The 18,157-nt window shown below is 38.0% G+C and overlaps 1 protein-coding gene across 2 annotated transcripts in view; it reads left to right on the top strand.

The window, feature by feature from the left end:
- Positions 1-18,157, top strand: part of trappc8 (trafficking protein particle complex subunit 8) — a 59,291-nt gene that overhangs the window by 24,043 nt on the left and 17,091 nt on the right. For both annotated transcript variants that reach the window (XM_065257287.1, XM_065257286.1), the window contains 11 exons: positions 3,988-4,182; positions 10,478-10,644; positions 10,732-10,806; positions 11,677-11,770; positions 11,882-12,039; positions 12,237-12,670; positions 14,392-14,557; positions 14,729-14,825; positions 16,601-16,669; positions 17,030-17,088; positions 17,223-17,426. In XM_065257287.1, the coding sequence (XP_065113359.1) occupies positions 3,988-4,182; positions 10,478-10,644; positions 10,732-10,806; positions 11,677-11,770; positions 11,882-12,039; positions 12,237-12,670; positions 14,392-14,557; positions 14,729-14,825; positions 16,601-16,669; positions 17,030-17,088; positions 17,223-17,426 (1,718 nt within the window). The remainder of the gene's footprint in view (positions 1-3,987; positions 4,183-10,477; positions 10,645-10,731; positions 10,807-11,676; positions 11,771-11,881; positions 12,040-12,236; positions 12,671-14,391; positions 14,558-14,728; positions 14,826-16,600; positions 16,670-17,029; positions 17,089-17,222; positions 17,427-18,157) is intronic.

The raw sequence follows: 18,157 nt of genomic DNA, 5'->3' as shown, positions 1-18,157 counted from the left end.
CAACAAAGAACATTTTATATTAAGATGGCACCGTGTTATATTAAAATACAGGGCTCAACATGGCTTCAAAATGCACATACATCCTTCATTAAAGTAGTACAGCTGACTCTAGTGTGTTAATAAATGTCTTCTGGACTGAGACAATATGTTTCTGAGAGAAAACTTTTAATATTTTGAGTTTATTTAATGATCAATATGTCATTTATTTTTGTAAACATATCTTATGCCTGTGGTACCTTTTTTGGTACTTTACTCTTTTAAAGTAACAAAAACATTAAGTTCTGTGAAAAAAATCAATCCAAACATTTCAGTTTGAACATTTTAGTGCTTTAGGTTGGCCTGTAGTTTTCTGTAATTTTCAGACACAGAGTCTTCACTGTATAATACAAATATATATTTACCCTTAATAAAGTTACAAACGTGAATCAGTCAAGACAAGTGAATGATTTTTTATTTGTTCAATTTTTAAATAACCGAGAACATTGTGTACTGTCCCTTTAAGAGTGCATGGATCCAATATAAAGTTACAGAGTTTTATTTCTCTAATGCTACTACTAGCACTTAACATGCTGTGTTTACCAGCATAATCACAAGATGTTAAGATCATTTTGTAGAAACATGTCCATTCCAGTGCAAGAAAACATTAACTCAGTTAGCATTTGCCATTTTGCGTGCTGTCTGAAGCTTTCCAGGGACGCGCATCCAGTGGTTTAGTTGGGCCTGGAAAAGTACTCTTAATTTATGCCCTCATATTTTTTTAAGGTAGAATTAAGTATTCCCCATGCCATCAAATAAAGAGGTGTGTATACTCTGTATACTTGCGTACACCCTACACAAATCTAAAACAGCGCGTGAGAGATCTGTTGACTGTGTCGTCATGTGAGAATGATAAAAGTTGGTGACAATGCAGCACATTGAGCTGTGTGTTTGAGCTAATTGCAGAATTGACGTCATGTCACAAGGTCTCTCTCTGTGGCCCTCGCTCGCCCTTGCTCTCCATACCGACCCCATGATGCACCCATGATGCATTTTCACGGACCGAAATTTGTCAACACTTGATTTAATGTGAATTGGTCTTGACATAATTTGGTCGATCCTCTAAAAAATCGGGTTTGGTACCCAACCCTAGCAGGAACCAATGAGATTTAAAGTTATTATAGTTCTACCATTTTTTAATATATAGTGGTAGTTTGTGTGTTTACATTAAAGGGATAATTCACCCAAAAATGAAAATTCTGTCATCATTTACTCTCATGTTGTTACAAACCTGTATACATTTCTTTGTTCTGATGAACACGGAGGAATTAATCCAAAAAAAAAAATGTAACCCAACTGTTTGTGAGCCCCATTCACTTCCATATTAGGAAAAAAGAGTCCTGCGCTGCTGTTCAGTTAAACAAAAAGGCCCTTATTTCACAAATATCACAGAACTTAGATATGTAAAAGAAAAAAGCAAGGGAGTGACGAGAGCGACCCACGGAGGTTTTAAAACCTTTTTTAATTAAAGTCCTTGCCCTGATCCCACGCTTAAACCAGAACGGTGTGCACTGAATGATAAATAAGCATACATCTCATACATCCATTCCAATGCTCTGTTCGCTTTAGGGTCTGAATCCATAATGTCCCTTGAGAAATCCAGTTGATTGGAAGTAAGGAAGCTTTCGTTGGGCATTTGTTGGGTTGTAATGAGCATATATCCTTGAATCCCTGAAAATATGCTTTCCATTTCCATGATTTTGCAATCGTTTTCATATTTGTAATCAGTGCATGTAACCCTGAGGGAAGTCTTCATTGGATTTAATTTATTAGTTTTCATAGGAGGTTTTTAAGAGGAAAATAAATGCAACTGCCCTGATGTGCGTCACCTTTCTCTAATCATCAAATCCAGACTGGTTTGAGCCACGACCTAGCGTTTAGCACTCATTTTTGACGTGTTGCTCAGTTTTGTACTTATTCCTTACATATTCATACATATTTCTAGGTCTTGTATAACCATGCATGTATTTTTATGTTAAGGCCTCTCATGCGAGGTTTGTCTTACAATATACAGACATAATTTAACTGTTGAGTGAATGAAGTTAAAACAAAACAACCATGGGAATCTTACTCCTAAGTTAGAATTTTAGTTCCGCTTTTACACATACGCAGCTTTTATGCATCCAAAGATTAGGAATTATTGTTATTCAACACTTTACATATAATAATAAATACTATATTAAATATAAAGAGTTTGATTCCAAAACGCAATAAATCCATTTTGACAAATTTCAGTAAAAACGTGTTTTCTATACCAAGAAAGTGACGAGATGAAAACCACTGTTTTCTGTTACAAACTTTCACATAGCATTTTTAGGTTATAAAAACATAAAAAATTCCAATCCATAACTTGATTTATAAAGATTTATTATAAAAACGAAAAATAAATTCTGCAAAATGCAATAAATCCATGATTTGTTAAATCATGTTTTTTTTTTTTTCAAAATTCTATGAATCTATTCAATCAATGTATACATGTGCATTCATTTTTGCCATTTTATATTCATTTAGTTGAACAGTTGTACACAATGATGTAAAAAATAAACATTAATGGCCTTAATCAAAACACTTACTTTGTCATATTAGGAACACTGTCATAGCTGCGCGGTTATACTTGACGTCGTCGCTTAACATTTTTCACAGCGATCAGCTGTGATTTTTGTTGACTTTGAGTAAAATTATGGTAAGTTTTTCATAAGATCCTCTGGGGTCAATGTGTTAGCACGAGAGAAACTAGATGCTGTCGGGAGAACAAGCGATGGTCTCCCGAGTGCCTCTCGCGTAAATTATTAGATGTTGATGGCTTACGTTTCTTTCTGGTCACAGAAAGCCACCACAGGTTTATCAATGCTATCAAAGTATTATTTTGTTTTCGTTTGTTTGTTTGTTGATCACGAAGTACAAAGTAGATGAGGAAAACTAGGACTCCGTGTACTCAACGCGCTGCCATTGTTTGTTTACATTGCGTGGAATGGTGCGCTGTAATATGTGGAGCGGATTTATTGCATTCCGTAGAAAAGGAGGAGTGGTGTTTATTGCGTTTTGGGAAAAAAGGGAGAAAAGATGACAGAATAACACGACGGATATTGGATTTTGTGTAAAATTAAGAATTTACTTTTAAATACTGACCTGAAATAATACTGATTTTGGCAGTAATTCATTTTTTTTTTAAATGGCGGTTATTGCGTTTTGGAACCAAACTCTTCATATATAGATATAGATATATTATATTATATATTATATGTATATATAAACTATCAACTATTTTGGATACTACATGACGTGTCTCCATAGACTTGCATTGTAAAAAAAAAGCCAAAATATCAAAAAAATGGCAGCTGACATCTTGCGCCGATGACATCAAATTATGTCATCGGCATCCTGCTTTCAAATGGAGTTTGCGCAGTAGTGAGCCGCGGTATCATGGCCCCGTCCATTTTGTTTGATTTACATACACACAAATCAGGTTGTTGTCACATTCCTTTTTAATAGCATTTAACCAACTTAAACCAAACTTAAGAAAAAGAACACTTAAAAATTATACGAATTTACTACAACAATAGAAACCATTTTAAGTTTGGCTCACATTAGTTTACATAAAGAGGGTGGAGTTTATGACCTATGCTGCAGCCAGCCATAGGGGGCGATCGAAAAGTTTTTGCTATAGTTTTCAAGACGTATGTAGCACGCCTGTTAAAAACATGTTAGATTTGAGCATCTTTAAACCTAAAATTTGCAAAAATGAACTAATTTTATAAGACAATATATCAAGCAGTTTCTTGAGGTCTCACATCAAGATACTTTTACCACTGTATTTAATGTTTTTCGATCTATTCTGGACTCTTATTGGCTGCTTTTTCTTCATTATTTTGTCCAAGCCATCTATTTCACTTACATTCTTCATTTCTTGACCTCATTGGAATGTTTATAATGGGCTCTTATTGATTTCAGGTGAAAAGCAGGCCGCCACACACGTCTCTTTGGACCAGGAGTTTGACCGTGACCTTTCTCAGATGTGGAGGGAGTTGGAGGAGCGGGTTGTCGCTGTGGCAAACCGAGGAACGGTGCCTGCTACCTTCCAGCCATCCCAGTGTTGCCTGAATAGCCAGACGGACAACCTCAGATACCCCCTGGCTGTTGTGGAGGGTATGGCCTCTTTCAGCTACCATCACTTTATCCAAATATAAAAAAAATCTATTTCTTCATCTCTTTCAGAATTTAGTTTTAAATTCCCTCCTACTGCTTTATTGACATAACAGGGTTCCCGCGGGGTCTTAAAAAGTCTAAAATTCAGAATGTTAAATTTAAGGCCTTAAAAAGTCTTAAAAACACCCAGATTTTTATCCCAGGTCTTAAATTTAATTTACCCAAGTCTTAAATTTCTTACCTCTTTTCATTCCCAAAAAGCGTTGTCGGCAGAAAATAAAATAGTAATTTAAAACGCTGAAGAACTAACTTAATGGCGGAAAGTGTATGATGGTGGGTCTCTAAAAAGAAACGTTCCGCCCTTTGTCATAATCAACGCAAATCGTGTCATAAGCTATATTTCAGGTGTTGTGATCTGACTGTTTACTGTGGGTTTGGCGAGAAACAATCCTTAAACTTATAAGCAAAAATCTTTTTCGGGGTAATTTATAAGCCCGTGGCTTACCTGAGCATTTGCCAGGTTCTGAAACATAGAGGACACAGAAGCGAACAAAAATCAATGCTGCTTTATTGAAAATCAACTTAAACAGTCGGGCCGTCGAGTCACGAGCCACCAACAGCGTGTCAACTTTAGTGTTACACAGTTTTATATTTTAGACTTTAATATTGCTCTCTGCTGCGATGCACTTGAACCTAACGCGCTTTCCCTTCAGCTCTCCACAAACAGCAGCGATTGGCAGACGGAAAGCAAGAAAGTACCGTATTAAACCATATATTTCAAAAAAGTGCAATTGTCGTCTTTTAGGAACAATTCATACTTTTTGATTGCGCAAATGCTTCAGGAGTTACGGTTAAATGAACAGCGGTAGAATCAGAGCCCTTTCGCATAGGCAGGCTGCTGCATACGGCATCGCCTGGTTTATTTGAGTTAACTGAGCATTACATTCGCAAGTCATAAGCATATTACAACAATTAACGATTAACTAAGAATAATTATCAATATTTTAAAGTTAATTTCAAAGTTAATATTCTGAAATAAGACCATTTCTGAAATAAGAAATGCGATTCTTCTGAGGCTACAGCCTTCGGATTGAGAAACGGTCTTAGTGGATAACGTTAGCAACACATATTAAACAGCCTTTTAATGGTAAATTTCATTTTCTTAATGCAGATTCATCCCTTATTGTGTAATTAGAGAGGCTATTAAACCTGATGGCGGTATACAGTGCATATTTATGCATAAAACGAATGGGTGGAGTGTTTTTTTGTAATAAAAAAGTGTTTTAATAACTTGTATTAATAAAATGCATATATTAATGCTTTTAGGGATTAATAATAATTGAAAGTGATCTTTTGTTCTTTGTATATTTATAAACAGGCACAAGATATATACACAGCACACAGTCAGTTGTACATTAAACATTATGGGGTGGTTTCCCGGGCAGGGATTAGCTTAAACCAGGACTAGGCCACATATAACTAGTTTTAATAAACATGCCTTACTAAAACCATTACTTGTGTGCATTTTGATGTATTTTAAGATATGTCAGTGCAAATTGTTTTCAAGTTTGGAAAGCTCTTATCCCTGTCTGGGAAACCTCCCCTATAAGCTTACGTACTACAGAGTGTGACAGAGTGTGATGCATTTTAAAGCTTTAAAGTTGTATGTGGCAGTGTAAAACTAGGCACAAACCAGCAGCTGACCATACTAACTGATCTCATATTAGTGAATTTTATTTGTCAAAAAACATTGTTAATAGAATTTTATAAAAATACTACTTACGCATATTAGTGTGATGTATAAATATTGTAAATCAATGAATTTCTTGACTATTAATTAAGAAAAATCACAGCTCTTTGCCTCTAACACAATGTATTTCAATGTCTCACTATGAGCCATTTTTGGGCTTCCATTGTCAGAATTCTCTTCCTAAAGGGCTATGGGTCAAATTTGTCGGCGCCAACACTCGCGGTCTAATAGAGTTAAGCATAATGTATTTCCATGTATTTTGATTATCTATTTTAAAACTGCGTTCATTTTATATTTTTCTATAACTGAATCAATACAAATAGAACGTTTTAAGAATTTCTGAGATCATTTGAATGCTTCTAGAAATGTGTCGTGTTGGTCTTAAATTTGACTCATAATGGTCTTAAAAGGTCTTAAAAAGGTCTTAAATTTAACTTGCTGAAACCTGCAAGAACCCTGCATAACCTTTTGGTTTCTGTTGAGGTTTCAGAGCTTCATTATTGCGTTTGATGTATTGCTGAGCTGTGATTTTTGGTTTTAGGGTTTTTTTTATTGGACCCAAATTAATTATTTACTATTTGTTTTTATCTTTATTTGATTATTTAAAATACCAGTTCCACAGAGAGCTCTAATGAAAAAGCAGCCTCTTATCTACCTCTTATTTGACTGTGTGTGCGTGCGTGCGTGCGTGCGTGCGTGCGTGCGTGCGTGCGTGCGTGCGTGCGTGCGTGTGCGTGTGCTTACTTCATGTTCTCCTAGTTTCCATTGGTGCACGTGAAATATTTGTTGATCAGGAAAAAAATTAATTAGTCAATTTTAATGGCTTCAGCACTTAAGTTAAGAGCCCACAGCAATATGGAATAAGACAGGAGGAACGGTCTACAAGTCCCCCCTCAGGCTGTGTTTCTCCTCATCTTCCTCATTAGTAAATATTTAATCAGCACATTACTTTAGATCAAATGCTTAACCTAATTTCCAAGGTCCTGACTCTCTGTGGTCATTAAAAATCCCAGGATGTCATTCGAAAAGTAGGGGTGTCCCCCGGCATCCTGGCCAAACTTGCCCATTGGCCTACTAATCATTTCCATATAAACTAATTGGCAATCTGTCTCCTCTCCACTAATAAGCTGGTGTGTGGTGGGCATTCTGGCACAATATGGCTGCCGTCACATCATCCAGGTGGATGCTGTACATTGGTGGTGGTTGAGAAAGAATCCCCCATTTCATATGTAAAGCGCTTTGAGTGCTGCAGAAAAGCGACATATAAATGAACAAATTATTATTGTAATTATACGCAATAAGGATGCCTAATCATCCTTGTTATTTTATGATATGAGATTTTTGTGAAGGTTTAATTTATGCAGTCACTTTTTGGGTCTGTGGTTTACACTTGAGTTTAGCTCATGTTTGTGATGTGGTTTCGAATCCAAAATATCTTAAACACTTTCTTCCCAACTTGGAAAAATGTGATGAAATGCAGATGCACCACTAGTTTTTAAATTGTTTATGGGCTTGCCCCACCCTTATTTGAAAAAAATGTGTATGGCTGATTGTAGACGAAGCTGTAAAACACTATTAATGAAAAGTTTCTTTGGCCAGGGGAATTTTGCTTGCTTAGCGATTCATGACTGGAATGTACTGTCAGCTCATTTAAAAGTAAGCAATAAGGGTGCTGCGGAGTGATATCAAATTCGGTTTTGGCTAGAGGGGTACAGCTATGGCCAAATCTTGCGAGATGTTGGGTTTAGGGTTTGGTTTGTGGGTAGGATTAAGATGAAAAACAGCGGTTCTGGCTAGATAGAATACAGCACACGGCCTAAATCCTGTGAAATGTTGTGTCTAAGGTTAGGTTTGGGGGTAGGATTAATCTGAAGGTATACTTGGGTCCGTGTATGACAGCGCATGCCCATAAAAATGTTGAGACAGAACACTACACTACAAACAATTTCACAACAGCAATTGACAGCATTTGCACACACACCATCGTCTTTTCTTTTTTTATTTTCACTTCTTCCAAGAACAGAAACTGTGGAGCATTTTGTCACCACAATGTTTGATTCCTGTTCTTTGTTTCCTTGTTGTTTGTTCTAAACTTTGTTTGCAATGGTGGATCCGCTATTTTTATTGATTTATCCTAATTTTTTAATGCATTATAAACATCACGAATCAGTGCTGTTTTGACGGCCTGGTAGAGTAATAATTTGAAAAAGAAATCATTTGTATTGCCGTACGCGTCGAATGCAGCCATCCGCAAGTAGCCGCAATGAGTTTACTTGGAAACCTGTACAGTCTGCGCAGCTTTTCAAGAAGCGGACAAAAGGTACACCCGGCACTTCAGAATAAAAACAGCACTCATCCAGTGAGATTTCACAAGATTTTGGCTGTAGCTCTCTCCCTTCTAGCCGCAACCACCAAAGTCCTTTTAACTGTTTAAGGCCTAGTCCACACTGACACGGGTATTTTTTAGGGGTGGGAATCGCTTGGACCCTCATGAATCGATTCAGAATCGATTCTTAGGGTCCCGATTCGATTCAGAATCGATTCTTGACGTACTAATTTGCATATCTGTGACGTCATTACGTCGCATTGCTTTCAAAGCCAGGTTAATGTTTGCACTTTTGCTAGTCTCTGTACTTTAATATACTGTAATTTAATGCAACTAGGGATAAATAATGTCATTCTTATATACATACATGTCCTGTTTCTGTTGTAAGACATTAAAACCAGTAAAAATATTAATTTAACTTGACATATTAATTCTATATGTTAACCGGCATTAACTTCCACGAACGTTAAGCGTCTAATCATCATCATTATACACAGTGATTGGCAGTATTACTGTATTTATATAATGCAGCGCACCCAGCGACTGAATAACAAACTATGTGCATATTTTTACAGAAGTATATTCATGTTATATCTAAACAGTCTGCGGATGGTTTAGGGCAGGGGTGTCCAATACGTCGATCGCAAAGGCAATGCCGGTAGATCGAACAACTGCTGCTCCACGCGCAAAATTGTCATTATGGTCTTTTGGAGTAATTGTGAAACATGCAGGTCTTTTTGAGTTGCTGCGCCTTTCTTCTCAAATGTGTTTTGCCAGGCCACTGCAGCTCAGTCGTCTTTAACTTCCAAAATTCACATGGATGCGCATTCTTGCCTCACGCAGTTCCTGATTCACACGCACGGTGTGTGTTAGCGAGCAAACGAGAGGGAGAGAGAGGCAGCGTATCGCTGATTTGTATGCTTCTGATACTGTTTGTTTCACTAAACCGCATCTCCGCTATTTTAAGGAGTACTCGACATGTACTCAAGGATTTTTTTTAAAACTCCTCAAAAAGAATAGAGTTATGGTGACAGCCCTAAATTCAATGTAGAGATATATGCAGTATAGTCCTACAAGCATTTAAAGTGTTCTTTCTCTTCTGCTCTTGTAAGCTCTGCTATGCGCTCGTACAGTGCGCGCTCTCTTAAGTTGTCCGTGTGCATCACCGTTCCCCCAGTTGAGTTCCGCCTTTTGGTTCTGATAACGTGACGTTATTTTGTAAACTAACATTTAAGAATCGATTCTTGACATTTGTGAATCGATTCAGAATCGGCCCACGTCCGAATCGCGATTTATCTAAGAATCGATTTTTTTGCCCACCCCTAGTATTTTTATAACCAGAGTTTTTCCTCCTGCTGTTTAAAAAAAATCCTGTCCACACATGCTCGGTTTAAAGGGGACAGAGAATGAAAAAGCATTTTTACCTTGTCTTTGTTGAATAATGGTAGTCTACCCGCATTCACCAACATACAAAAAGTGCTAGACATGCTAAACATCTCAGTCTCATAGAAATTCCTCTTTTAGAAATGTCAGCCAGAAAACGGCCCAATCTGAAAAACTGATGCTTATGACATCACAGGCATCTTACTGCCCCTCCACTTTAAAATAATTGGCTACATTTTAAGAGTGGCAGCAAAGTCAGCCAATCAGTAATGAGATTGCAAGTTAAGCCAGTAGGGGGAGCCAAATAGGTGCAAAACCACTTGTTTAAAATCCCCCACCCTTATAGAGCTATCTGAGAGAGGTTTTTAGGAAGCTTCTATGGCATTACAGACCCAAACAAAAAAATGTTGTCTACATGTCACATCACAGAACAAGGATAAATACCCCTTTCAATCATTCTATGTCACCTTTAAAAGAAAAGATCCACGCAAAAATGCGCTGCCAAGAGCATTCCACACCAGCAGGCGATGATATAACCCTAATCGTAAAGCCACCTTGGCCAATCAGAAGCAAAAACCCCGGTTTTACTGTCTTCACAACAACACTGCAACCGGCGTTTCTGAAAATCCTCACCCTGGCAGGGGTTTTCAAAAATGTTTGGTTTCAGTGACCTGATACTGCGTTTCCGTGTGGATGAACAGCCGGACCGCGTAAAAAGTCACAGTTATAAAAATACCCGCGTCCGTGTGGACAAGGCCTAAGAAAGGACATAAAATGCAGGCATCTCCTTTTCTATCGACACTATTGCTGAAAAAGTTTTTGTTTTTGCGTGACAGAACCCATAATTGTGGAGGTGGTCTTCCGTAACCCCTTGAAGGTTCCTTTGGTTCTGTCGGCACTGTCTCTGCTGTGGAAGTTTACTCTGAAAGACTTCTCAGGCCCTCAGGGAGGCACGGTTGGAGAAACCATCACCAATGAAAAAGAGGCTACGTCTTCAAAAGAAGTAAGACCCTTCATCATCTCTTGCTTCGTCTTGCCTTTAGGGTTTAAGTTTTTCATCCATGTTAGTTAACTTTTGAATCTGTTTTAGACCACGGCCCTTAATGATGTCATCGACACACAAATCATTCCAGAGTTCAACATGAGCCCAGAAGAGACCAAAGTGGTGAGGTTCTTTGATATGTTTTAACAGACAAATGGTTTAACCGCTTGAACAAGGATCACATAGAAAAGATAAAATGTCAGCAGGAATTTGCAATGTTAAAGGTAAACACCACCGTTTTTCAATATTTTACTACGTTCTTACATCAACTTTCAAAAAAAAATCATCAAATTAATACATACCTATATTTAATCAATGCGTGCACTTTTGATCTTTGTTCCACGCGTTGTGAATGTGTTAGCATTTACCCTAGCCCCATTCATTCCTATGGCTCCAAACAGGGATAAATTTACAAGCCACCAAACACTTCCATGTTTTCCCTATTTAAAGACTGTTACATGAGTATTAACACGATTAAGATTAAAACTTTTGTTTGGAGCCATAGGAATGAATGGGGCTAGGCTAAATGCTAACACATTCATGAAGCGCTGTACAAAGATTAAAAGTGCATGCATTGAAAAATTATAGGTATGTATTAATTCATCTAAGTTGAGGTAAGACCATAGTAAAATATTTTTCTATCTTTTACAATAAAAGTAAATTCATCAGAACTATGAAATAACGCAAATGCAGCTATGAGAATTTGCAAAATGTACTTAAAAATGTAATGTACAAAAATATTAGGTCTCACCCTGGGATGTTGTTTTTCGTACTGAAAGAGTTCTCATCTTTTCTGGACTCTTATTGGCTGTGTTTTCTTCATTAAATGTTCCAAGTCATCCATTTCAACGACATAGAAAAAAAATGCACGTTTGCACTATAGTATTTTTCCACTGAAATGTTTTCAGACATAACTTTTTTTAGTGACCTTAAACTTTGGATGCTGGTGTACTTTGCTTATAATTTCTGTTTCTGGCTTTCTCAAAATTTCAGGCTCGTTTAAGGTTGCTTCCTCATAAGACAGGAGAGCTTCATGTTCTCGGGGTGGTTTACGACCTGGGCACTGCAGATGTGGGCAACAGCGAAGGTTCGATCCAAACGCACTTTGATCGTTACACCTCTGAACCCGGTTATAGATGTGATTTGTTATAGTTAATTTGTAATAAAAACAATAACTGATGATGTTTTTGTGATGCAGGTTTACCTGCCAGTGATCTGATGTGTGTGCGTGGACAGCAGAATCTGGAGATCCAGGGTCCCAGGCTCAACATGACCAAAGAAGAAAAGACCTCTGTGAAATATGGACCAGACCGCCGCCTGGACCCCATTATCACGTCTCCTATGCCTTTACTGGAGGTACATTTAGAGATGCTTTTATCCAAAGTGACAAAATTAGGAAAGATTCATCTTGGTGTGTTTGAATGAAGGGTGATGTGTAAACCATGTTGACTGATCTCACATGGATGTCTTTCTTTGGTAGAATAAACTTCATGTGGACCAGACTTAGTTATAACTGTATCTATTTCTATTTTTTTTTTTTTTTTTTCACACAGGTGTTTTTTATCAATTTCCCTACTGGTTTACTATGTGGTGAGATTCGAAAAGCGTGGGTAGAATTTGTGAATGTAAGTGCAGTCCCGCTCACCGGCCTGCGGGTGGCGTCCACTCACCCAGAGTTCTTCACATTCGGGAGTGCCACGTCTGACCTCACGCCAGTGACGCCCACGGCAGCAGAGCACTGTTCCGCTTACAAGACTGTGGCCACACCCCCTTCAGTAGCAGCGGTGACCCTCGTTTCACCAGCTGCGTTTGGGGTCACCAGCGGTCATAGGCCGGCAGTGACAGAGATCCCCTTATCAAGAGGCATTTTGGGACCAGGGGAGGCGTTACAGATTCCACTGTGGCTCAGGGGTCCTGACAGAGAGGGTGTCCATGAAATCAACTTCCTGTTTTACTATGACAGCACAGAGAAGGCTGCAAAACTCAGGTACATGGTGATTCTTGGTGTTTTAGAATAATGGCATACTACAGTTATTGTAAGAAAGTTTGTCCAGATGAGTGCTGCCGATTTTGGGTGCATCAGTATTTCACTTGCTCTTTATTTAGTTTGTATAGCAGATCACAGTGGGTTTGATGAAGACCCTGCGCACGCACGATACGTTACCTACACGCTATGCGATAGTTTTTAATAATAAAATCTTTTGATACTTTTGGAGCTCCGGTTTTGCAGACTTTGCTTCTTATACTATTAGGGTTTTTTGGTCGAGCACCCAACTAAGATTAATGTGAGTGCTTTTGCCTGCTTTTTGTCTTTATTCATTTTGTAAATGAGTTCACATGGATTTCCTCACTACGACATGCCCTTTCAGAAATGTTCCAACAATATTACTAGATCTTCTTAAGGGGAGCGATCCTTGAATCAATTACAGGACGTGTTTGCATTCACACAGTAGGCACACGGGCAATTTAATGGGATTTTTCTTCAATTATAATAAGAATTTATAATTGAAGTAAGCATTTTATGAATGTTACAAAATAAGCAAAGGTGTATTTGCTACGTGTTCTTGTTATTCCTGTTTGCTTTTTGTTTCATGCTATTAAGTAGCTTATCATTAAAGAGCACCTATTTCATTGCTAAAAAAAGGTTATGGGTATTTGGTATAATATAATGTGTTTGCGTGGTTTATGGTTAACTCTTTCCCCGCCATCCTCGAGTTTAAGAGAAAACGCTTCCCTGCCAATGAGAATTTCTGGCTTTCCGCAATGCCCTTATTATCCACCAGGTGGTGCACTTCCGCAACTTATACAACCCGGAAGTAGCGCCTCACGTGAAAGTCAAATAACTCTGTGTTTTAAAGATCACTCTGCATCTGATCTCTATCAAAAGTCCTTAAGAAAAATGGAATTATCTCAGCTTTTTGCTCAAAATTGGGTGGTTTTAAGAAACCTACCCATATTTGAGAGGTGATAAAAAAGTGAACTAATGAAGGTAGGATGAAACATTTTTCTTTTTTTTCAAAGCAATTGGTCTGTTCTTTCATTGGATATATTTTTTGTTTATATATTTAAAGAAGAACATTTTCTGGAAGGCATTACACTTTTGTAAAAATCATGAGAAATGCTGGCGCTGGCTGGCAACTTAAAAAAAAAAACGCTGGTGGGGAAAGAGTTAAAAATCACATTATTTTTCACATACCATACATTTTTCAAGCTCCAGATTTCAATCTCTTCCTAAAACACACAGATTTGAAAAGCTCTGCGTCCCTGATTGGCCAACTAATCTGTACGTTGTGATTGGCCTGAATACATGACTCCTTACCATGTTTGAAAGATTCACTCACAATGCAATGCTAACAGGAGTTAACTTACAGGCTGTGAGTCTGAAGCTAGATAAATTATGATAATGTCGGTCTTGTCCACGTCACCAATCCCAGAAAGCAAACTGTTCCGTGTGTTTGTTGTAGTTCAAGAAAAGAGATTTACGTTGGAGATAATAACTTGCGTTATTGTTTACTTTGGGGTTTGTATATCGCTAACATGTACTAATACACACTTACACATCAATGAAAATGTAAAACGTGAATCTGACAATAGGTGCTCTATACAGAAAAGTGCATGTGCCTCGTCTAAAAAAAAACGTGCCGTCAGCTGTTTAAAGAGAAATAATTTGATAATGACTCCTCCTTGTTCTCTTCGTGAAACCTTTAGTCACAGGGTGCTTCGTCATACGGTTTTCATCTGTGCAAGCCGCTCTCTCAGCGTCACAGCTACGGCGAGCCGAAGCAACACGCTGCAGGGCGGAGAGGAGCAGAGAGGGAAAGATGAGAACCACAGCAGCATGTTGGTCTTCGTAGACGTTGAAAACATCAACACAGTGAGTTCTGTCCCTTGCATAAACATCCTACTCGCACATCTGCTTTAAAGCTTTTTTATTCAAATGAAATCCAATGAAAACATCTGTCACAGGTTGTTGAACTTTAACCATGGTTTAAATATCAGCTTTTACTATATATTTAAAATCTCTATCTCTATCTCTCTTTCTCAGAGTGAAGCAGGTGTTCGTGAGTTCCACATTGTTCAGGTTTCCAGTAGCAGCCGGCAGTGGAGGCTGCACAAGTGCATCAATCCTGCAGGAGATAAGGGTACGAGTCCACCCCTGTGTTTTAAAAAAACATGCTTAGTTGCTTTGTAGACAGCGTATTCCAAAGCCATTACATCCCCCATAGAAACAACCGATACATCTACACACACTAGATTTAAAAGGTTTGGGGTCACTTCACTGAAATGTTTTACATAATCTTAAAAATCTTTTAACCCCGAGGTGTGCTTTTGACTCTGATTGAATAATGAACTGCATCTGAGCGGTGTCTTGTAAATCCAACTTATACAGTGCTTCTTTAACCAACTTCATACACCCACCCTGTTTTTAAATATGTCATTCCCAGTTCTTTGTAACACTGATCCATCTTTAAATTGTTTAAAACCTACATAAATCTATAGATCCAGTAGGGCTGGGTATCGATTCAGATGTTCCGGATCGATTCGATTCCGATTCATAAGCTATTGGATAGATTTGATTTCGATTCTTGGTTCGATTCCGGTTCTCGGGTCGATTTTTATACTTGATTCTTGAAAAACAGTGAACGTAAGTTTATAAGTGGGTAATTAATAAAAAGAAATTAAGAGTCACCAACCTGTATATTACACTTTTTTTTATTTTAGGTACACTTGGGTACCCATCTCTAATTTTCAAATGCATGCAATTATGTTAAATACAATAAAATGTTAATGCAAGATGAAAAATTTATGCTGAAAAAAGTAAAAACAGTCGCATTCCTTGATCAAACCAGATCAGATTATTTCAATTTTTTTTTAATCGATTCGTGGCCTTTGAGATTTTTTTTTGCCCAGCCCTAAGATCCAAGTATCCCTAGGAAGGTGATATTGATAGCTTGTGAGGGTGCCAACAGGGCAAACACAGTATGATATGCACCTGCAGTTGAGAGCGTGCACAGCAGGATATCCACACAGACACTTACGCTCAGTTGCCAGCAGCACTCCAGTTCTCTTTTGAAATTGGATCCCATTGCATTTATGTTGAGTCATCTGTACGGTTACACCAATGTTGTGAAAGAGGAGCGCGTGCTTATGCCCGCACACAGTGATGAAGCAGATCTGAGCTGTGAGATGAAATTAGGTCACTTTGATATTATGCTGAGTGTGTGAAACTCGCAGGTACACGTGAATAAATTTAGTGCCTACTACAGTGTAAATTTAATCACATGCATGCATCTTAGCTTCTGGTCAGGTTTAGATGGAGTGAGTGAACGAAGTGAAGTGAAAATTTATGGCGGAGAAGTAATGAAAACAATACATCTTTAACCAGATACTATAATGCATAAGGTACATCAGTGTCTACTTGTTAAATTCATCAAATCAATCTTCTGTGAAACATCTAAGCATCTAAGTGCTATCATACTTTAGTTTTTTCTGTATAAAGTTAAAGTTTACCCCAAAATAACTTGATGTGCCAATGAGGTGTACCAGCACATACAGTACGAGACTGAAGAGCAACAGCGAAGAGGAGGAATTTCACATTAGATGTGCGCATATATGTCCACTTTAATGTCTCATTTAAAAATAAATATAAAATATGAAGTATAGCAGATTTATATAATGCAAAATTTCAACTGCACTGAAATTCTGACTTTGCTTACAGTAATTGATATATAAACCGTTTGTACATGGCTCCGTGTTGTTTAGAAGTTGTTTCCTTTAGACTTTCGAAAAAGTGTTTCATCTATCATGTCAAAAGTGAACACTGACCTGCATTGGCACCACAAAAAAAGCTTTTCTGTAAATGTGTGAAAGAACCCTCATCTTCTTTCTCTATGTTTGTTTCATCTTGTGTTTGCAGACTCTAAGCTGGCCAGCAGGGAAAGGGGAAAGCTGTGCTTCAGAGCTACCAGATGCCGAATAGAGGAAGGTGAGGCTTTAAGTACACACACATTCACAAAGCCCCATCTGTATCAAACCCTGTCCCTGTTAACACCCTCCATCAAAATTCAGTGTCTGTTTATCACTTAAGTATTTCAGCTGCTTCGCCTTACAGCCAGTTGTGGTAAAATCTCAACCAATCAAAATGCAGCAGACTGTGTATGACAGTGGGAATATGGAAAGTTGAAACCATTATGCTGTTTAACCTGCATTATGTCTTTTAAAACAGTATTTTAATTACTATTTTATAGGAAATATTATAGTACGTATTTATTATATATATTATTATACAACTTTTTTATTATTATTATAGTACTCACATGCTGACCTTTTTCTCTTAATCCCTTAGCTACCTCAGATGCAGTAGAAAAATACACATTTGCTGACCTCAACCTTGGCAATGAGCAAGTAAGAAAGCACTCATGATGTTATTACTATTAAGCACCCTTGAAACCAATAAATAAGCATTATTGACCATTGATCGTGGTCTTTATCCGTCTTTTGATGTGTCCGTGTTCTTCTTTCATTGTCACTTTTGATAGATCATCAGCTCTACCACTCCATGCGCTGACTTCTTCTTCCGGAGGGATTTGCCCTCTGAGCCAAGGAGAGGGGGCGTGGCCACAGGCGGTGCTAGCCAGATGGGCAGACAGAGCCTCACGCCGCAGAGCACGGATGACGATGCCATGACGAGTATCATCAGAAAATGCAGCGAAGTAGAGTTTGACATCATCGTCCTTTGGAAGGTAGTTATGGGTTCCAGTGTTTTCTATCATTGAAGCAGAGATTGGTAATGACAGCCCATGCATTTAAAAAGCTTCATGTAGGGTCCAAAAAAATAAAAACTTGCAATAGCTACCAATAGCTGATGTTTCGTCATGTTAGTCCTTTTGCCAAATAGGCAATTCGTTGAGTCCCATTGTGAATCAACACCTGTCACAAACCCATCATAGGTTTAAAATTATTACAGTTGAAATTACAGTTTTGAAATTATGCCAATAAGCAAATGTTGGCTTCATATAAACTTGTAAACAGACTCCAAAAAAGTGATTATGCGATCACATGATTCAGCAAATAATCAGCCAAAGTATGCATATTTATGCGCGGGCCACATTTTTTAAAATACGGCACACTTTGCAGCATAAATTGTTGATTTCTGTTCCCAAAATATGCGGGCTTGCATGATTTCATAATCCCTGCATTTTCGTAGCAAAAATCACATATATCTTAGCAGAAAGTTAAAAAAAAATTCCATTTACTTCACACAAGCGCAGCCATGTCCCCTGTTGCCATGGGAACATTATGAAGTGACGTGATTATGTGACATGAACATCATTGAAAAGCTACAAACTGTTTTTGCAAGTTCCCGCAATTTTTGCAAGTTCCCGCAATTTGTGCAAGTTCCCGCAATTTGTGCAAGTTCCCGCAATTTGTGCAAGTTCCCGCAATTTGTGCAAGTTCCCGCAATTTGTGCAAG

The sequence above is a fragment of the Paramisgurnus dabryanus genome, chromosome 12, assembly GCF_030506205.2.
Source record: "Paramisgurnus dabryanus chromosome 12, PD_genome_1.1, whole genome shotgun sequence".
Classification (NCBI taxonomy): Eukaryota; Metazoa; Chordata; class Actinopteri; order Cypriniformes; family Cobitidae; genus Paramisgurnus; species Paramisgurnus dabryanus.
Note: the sequence above shows the minus strand (reverse complement) of the source record. Positions and strands in the feature narration are given on the sequence as shown.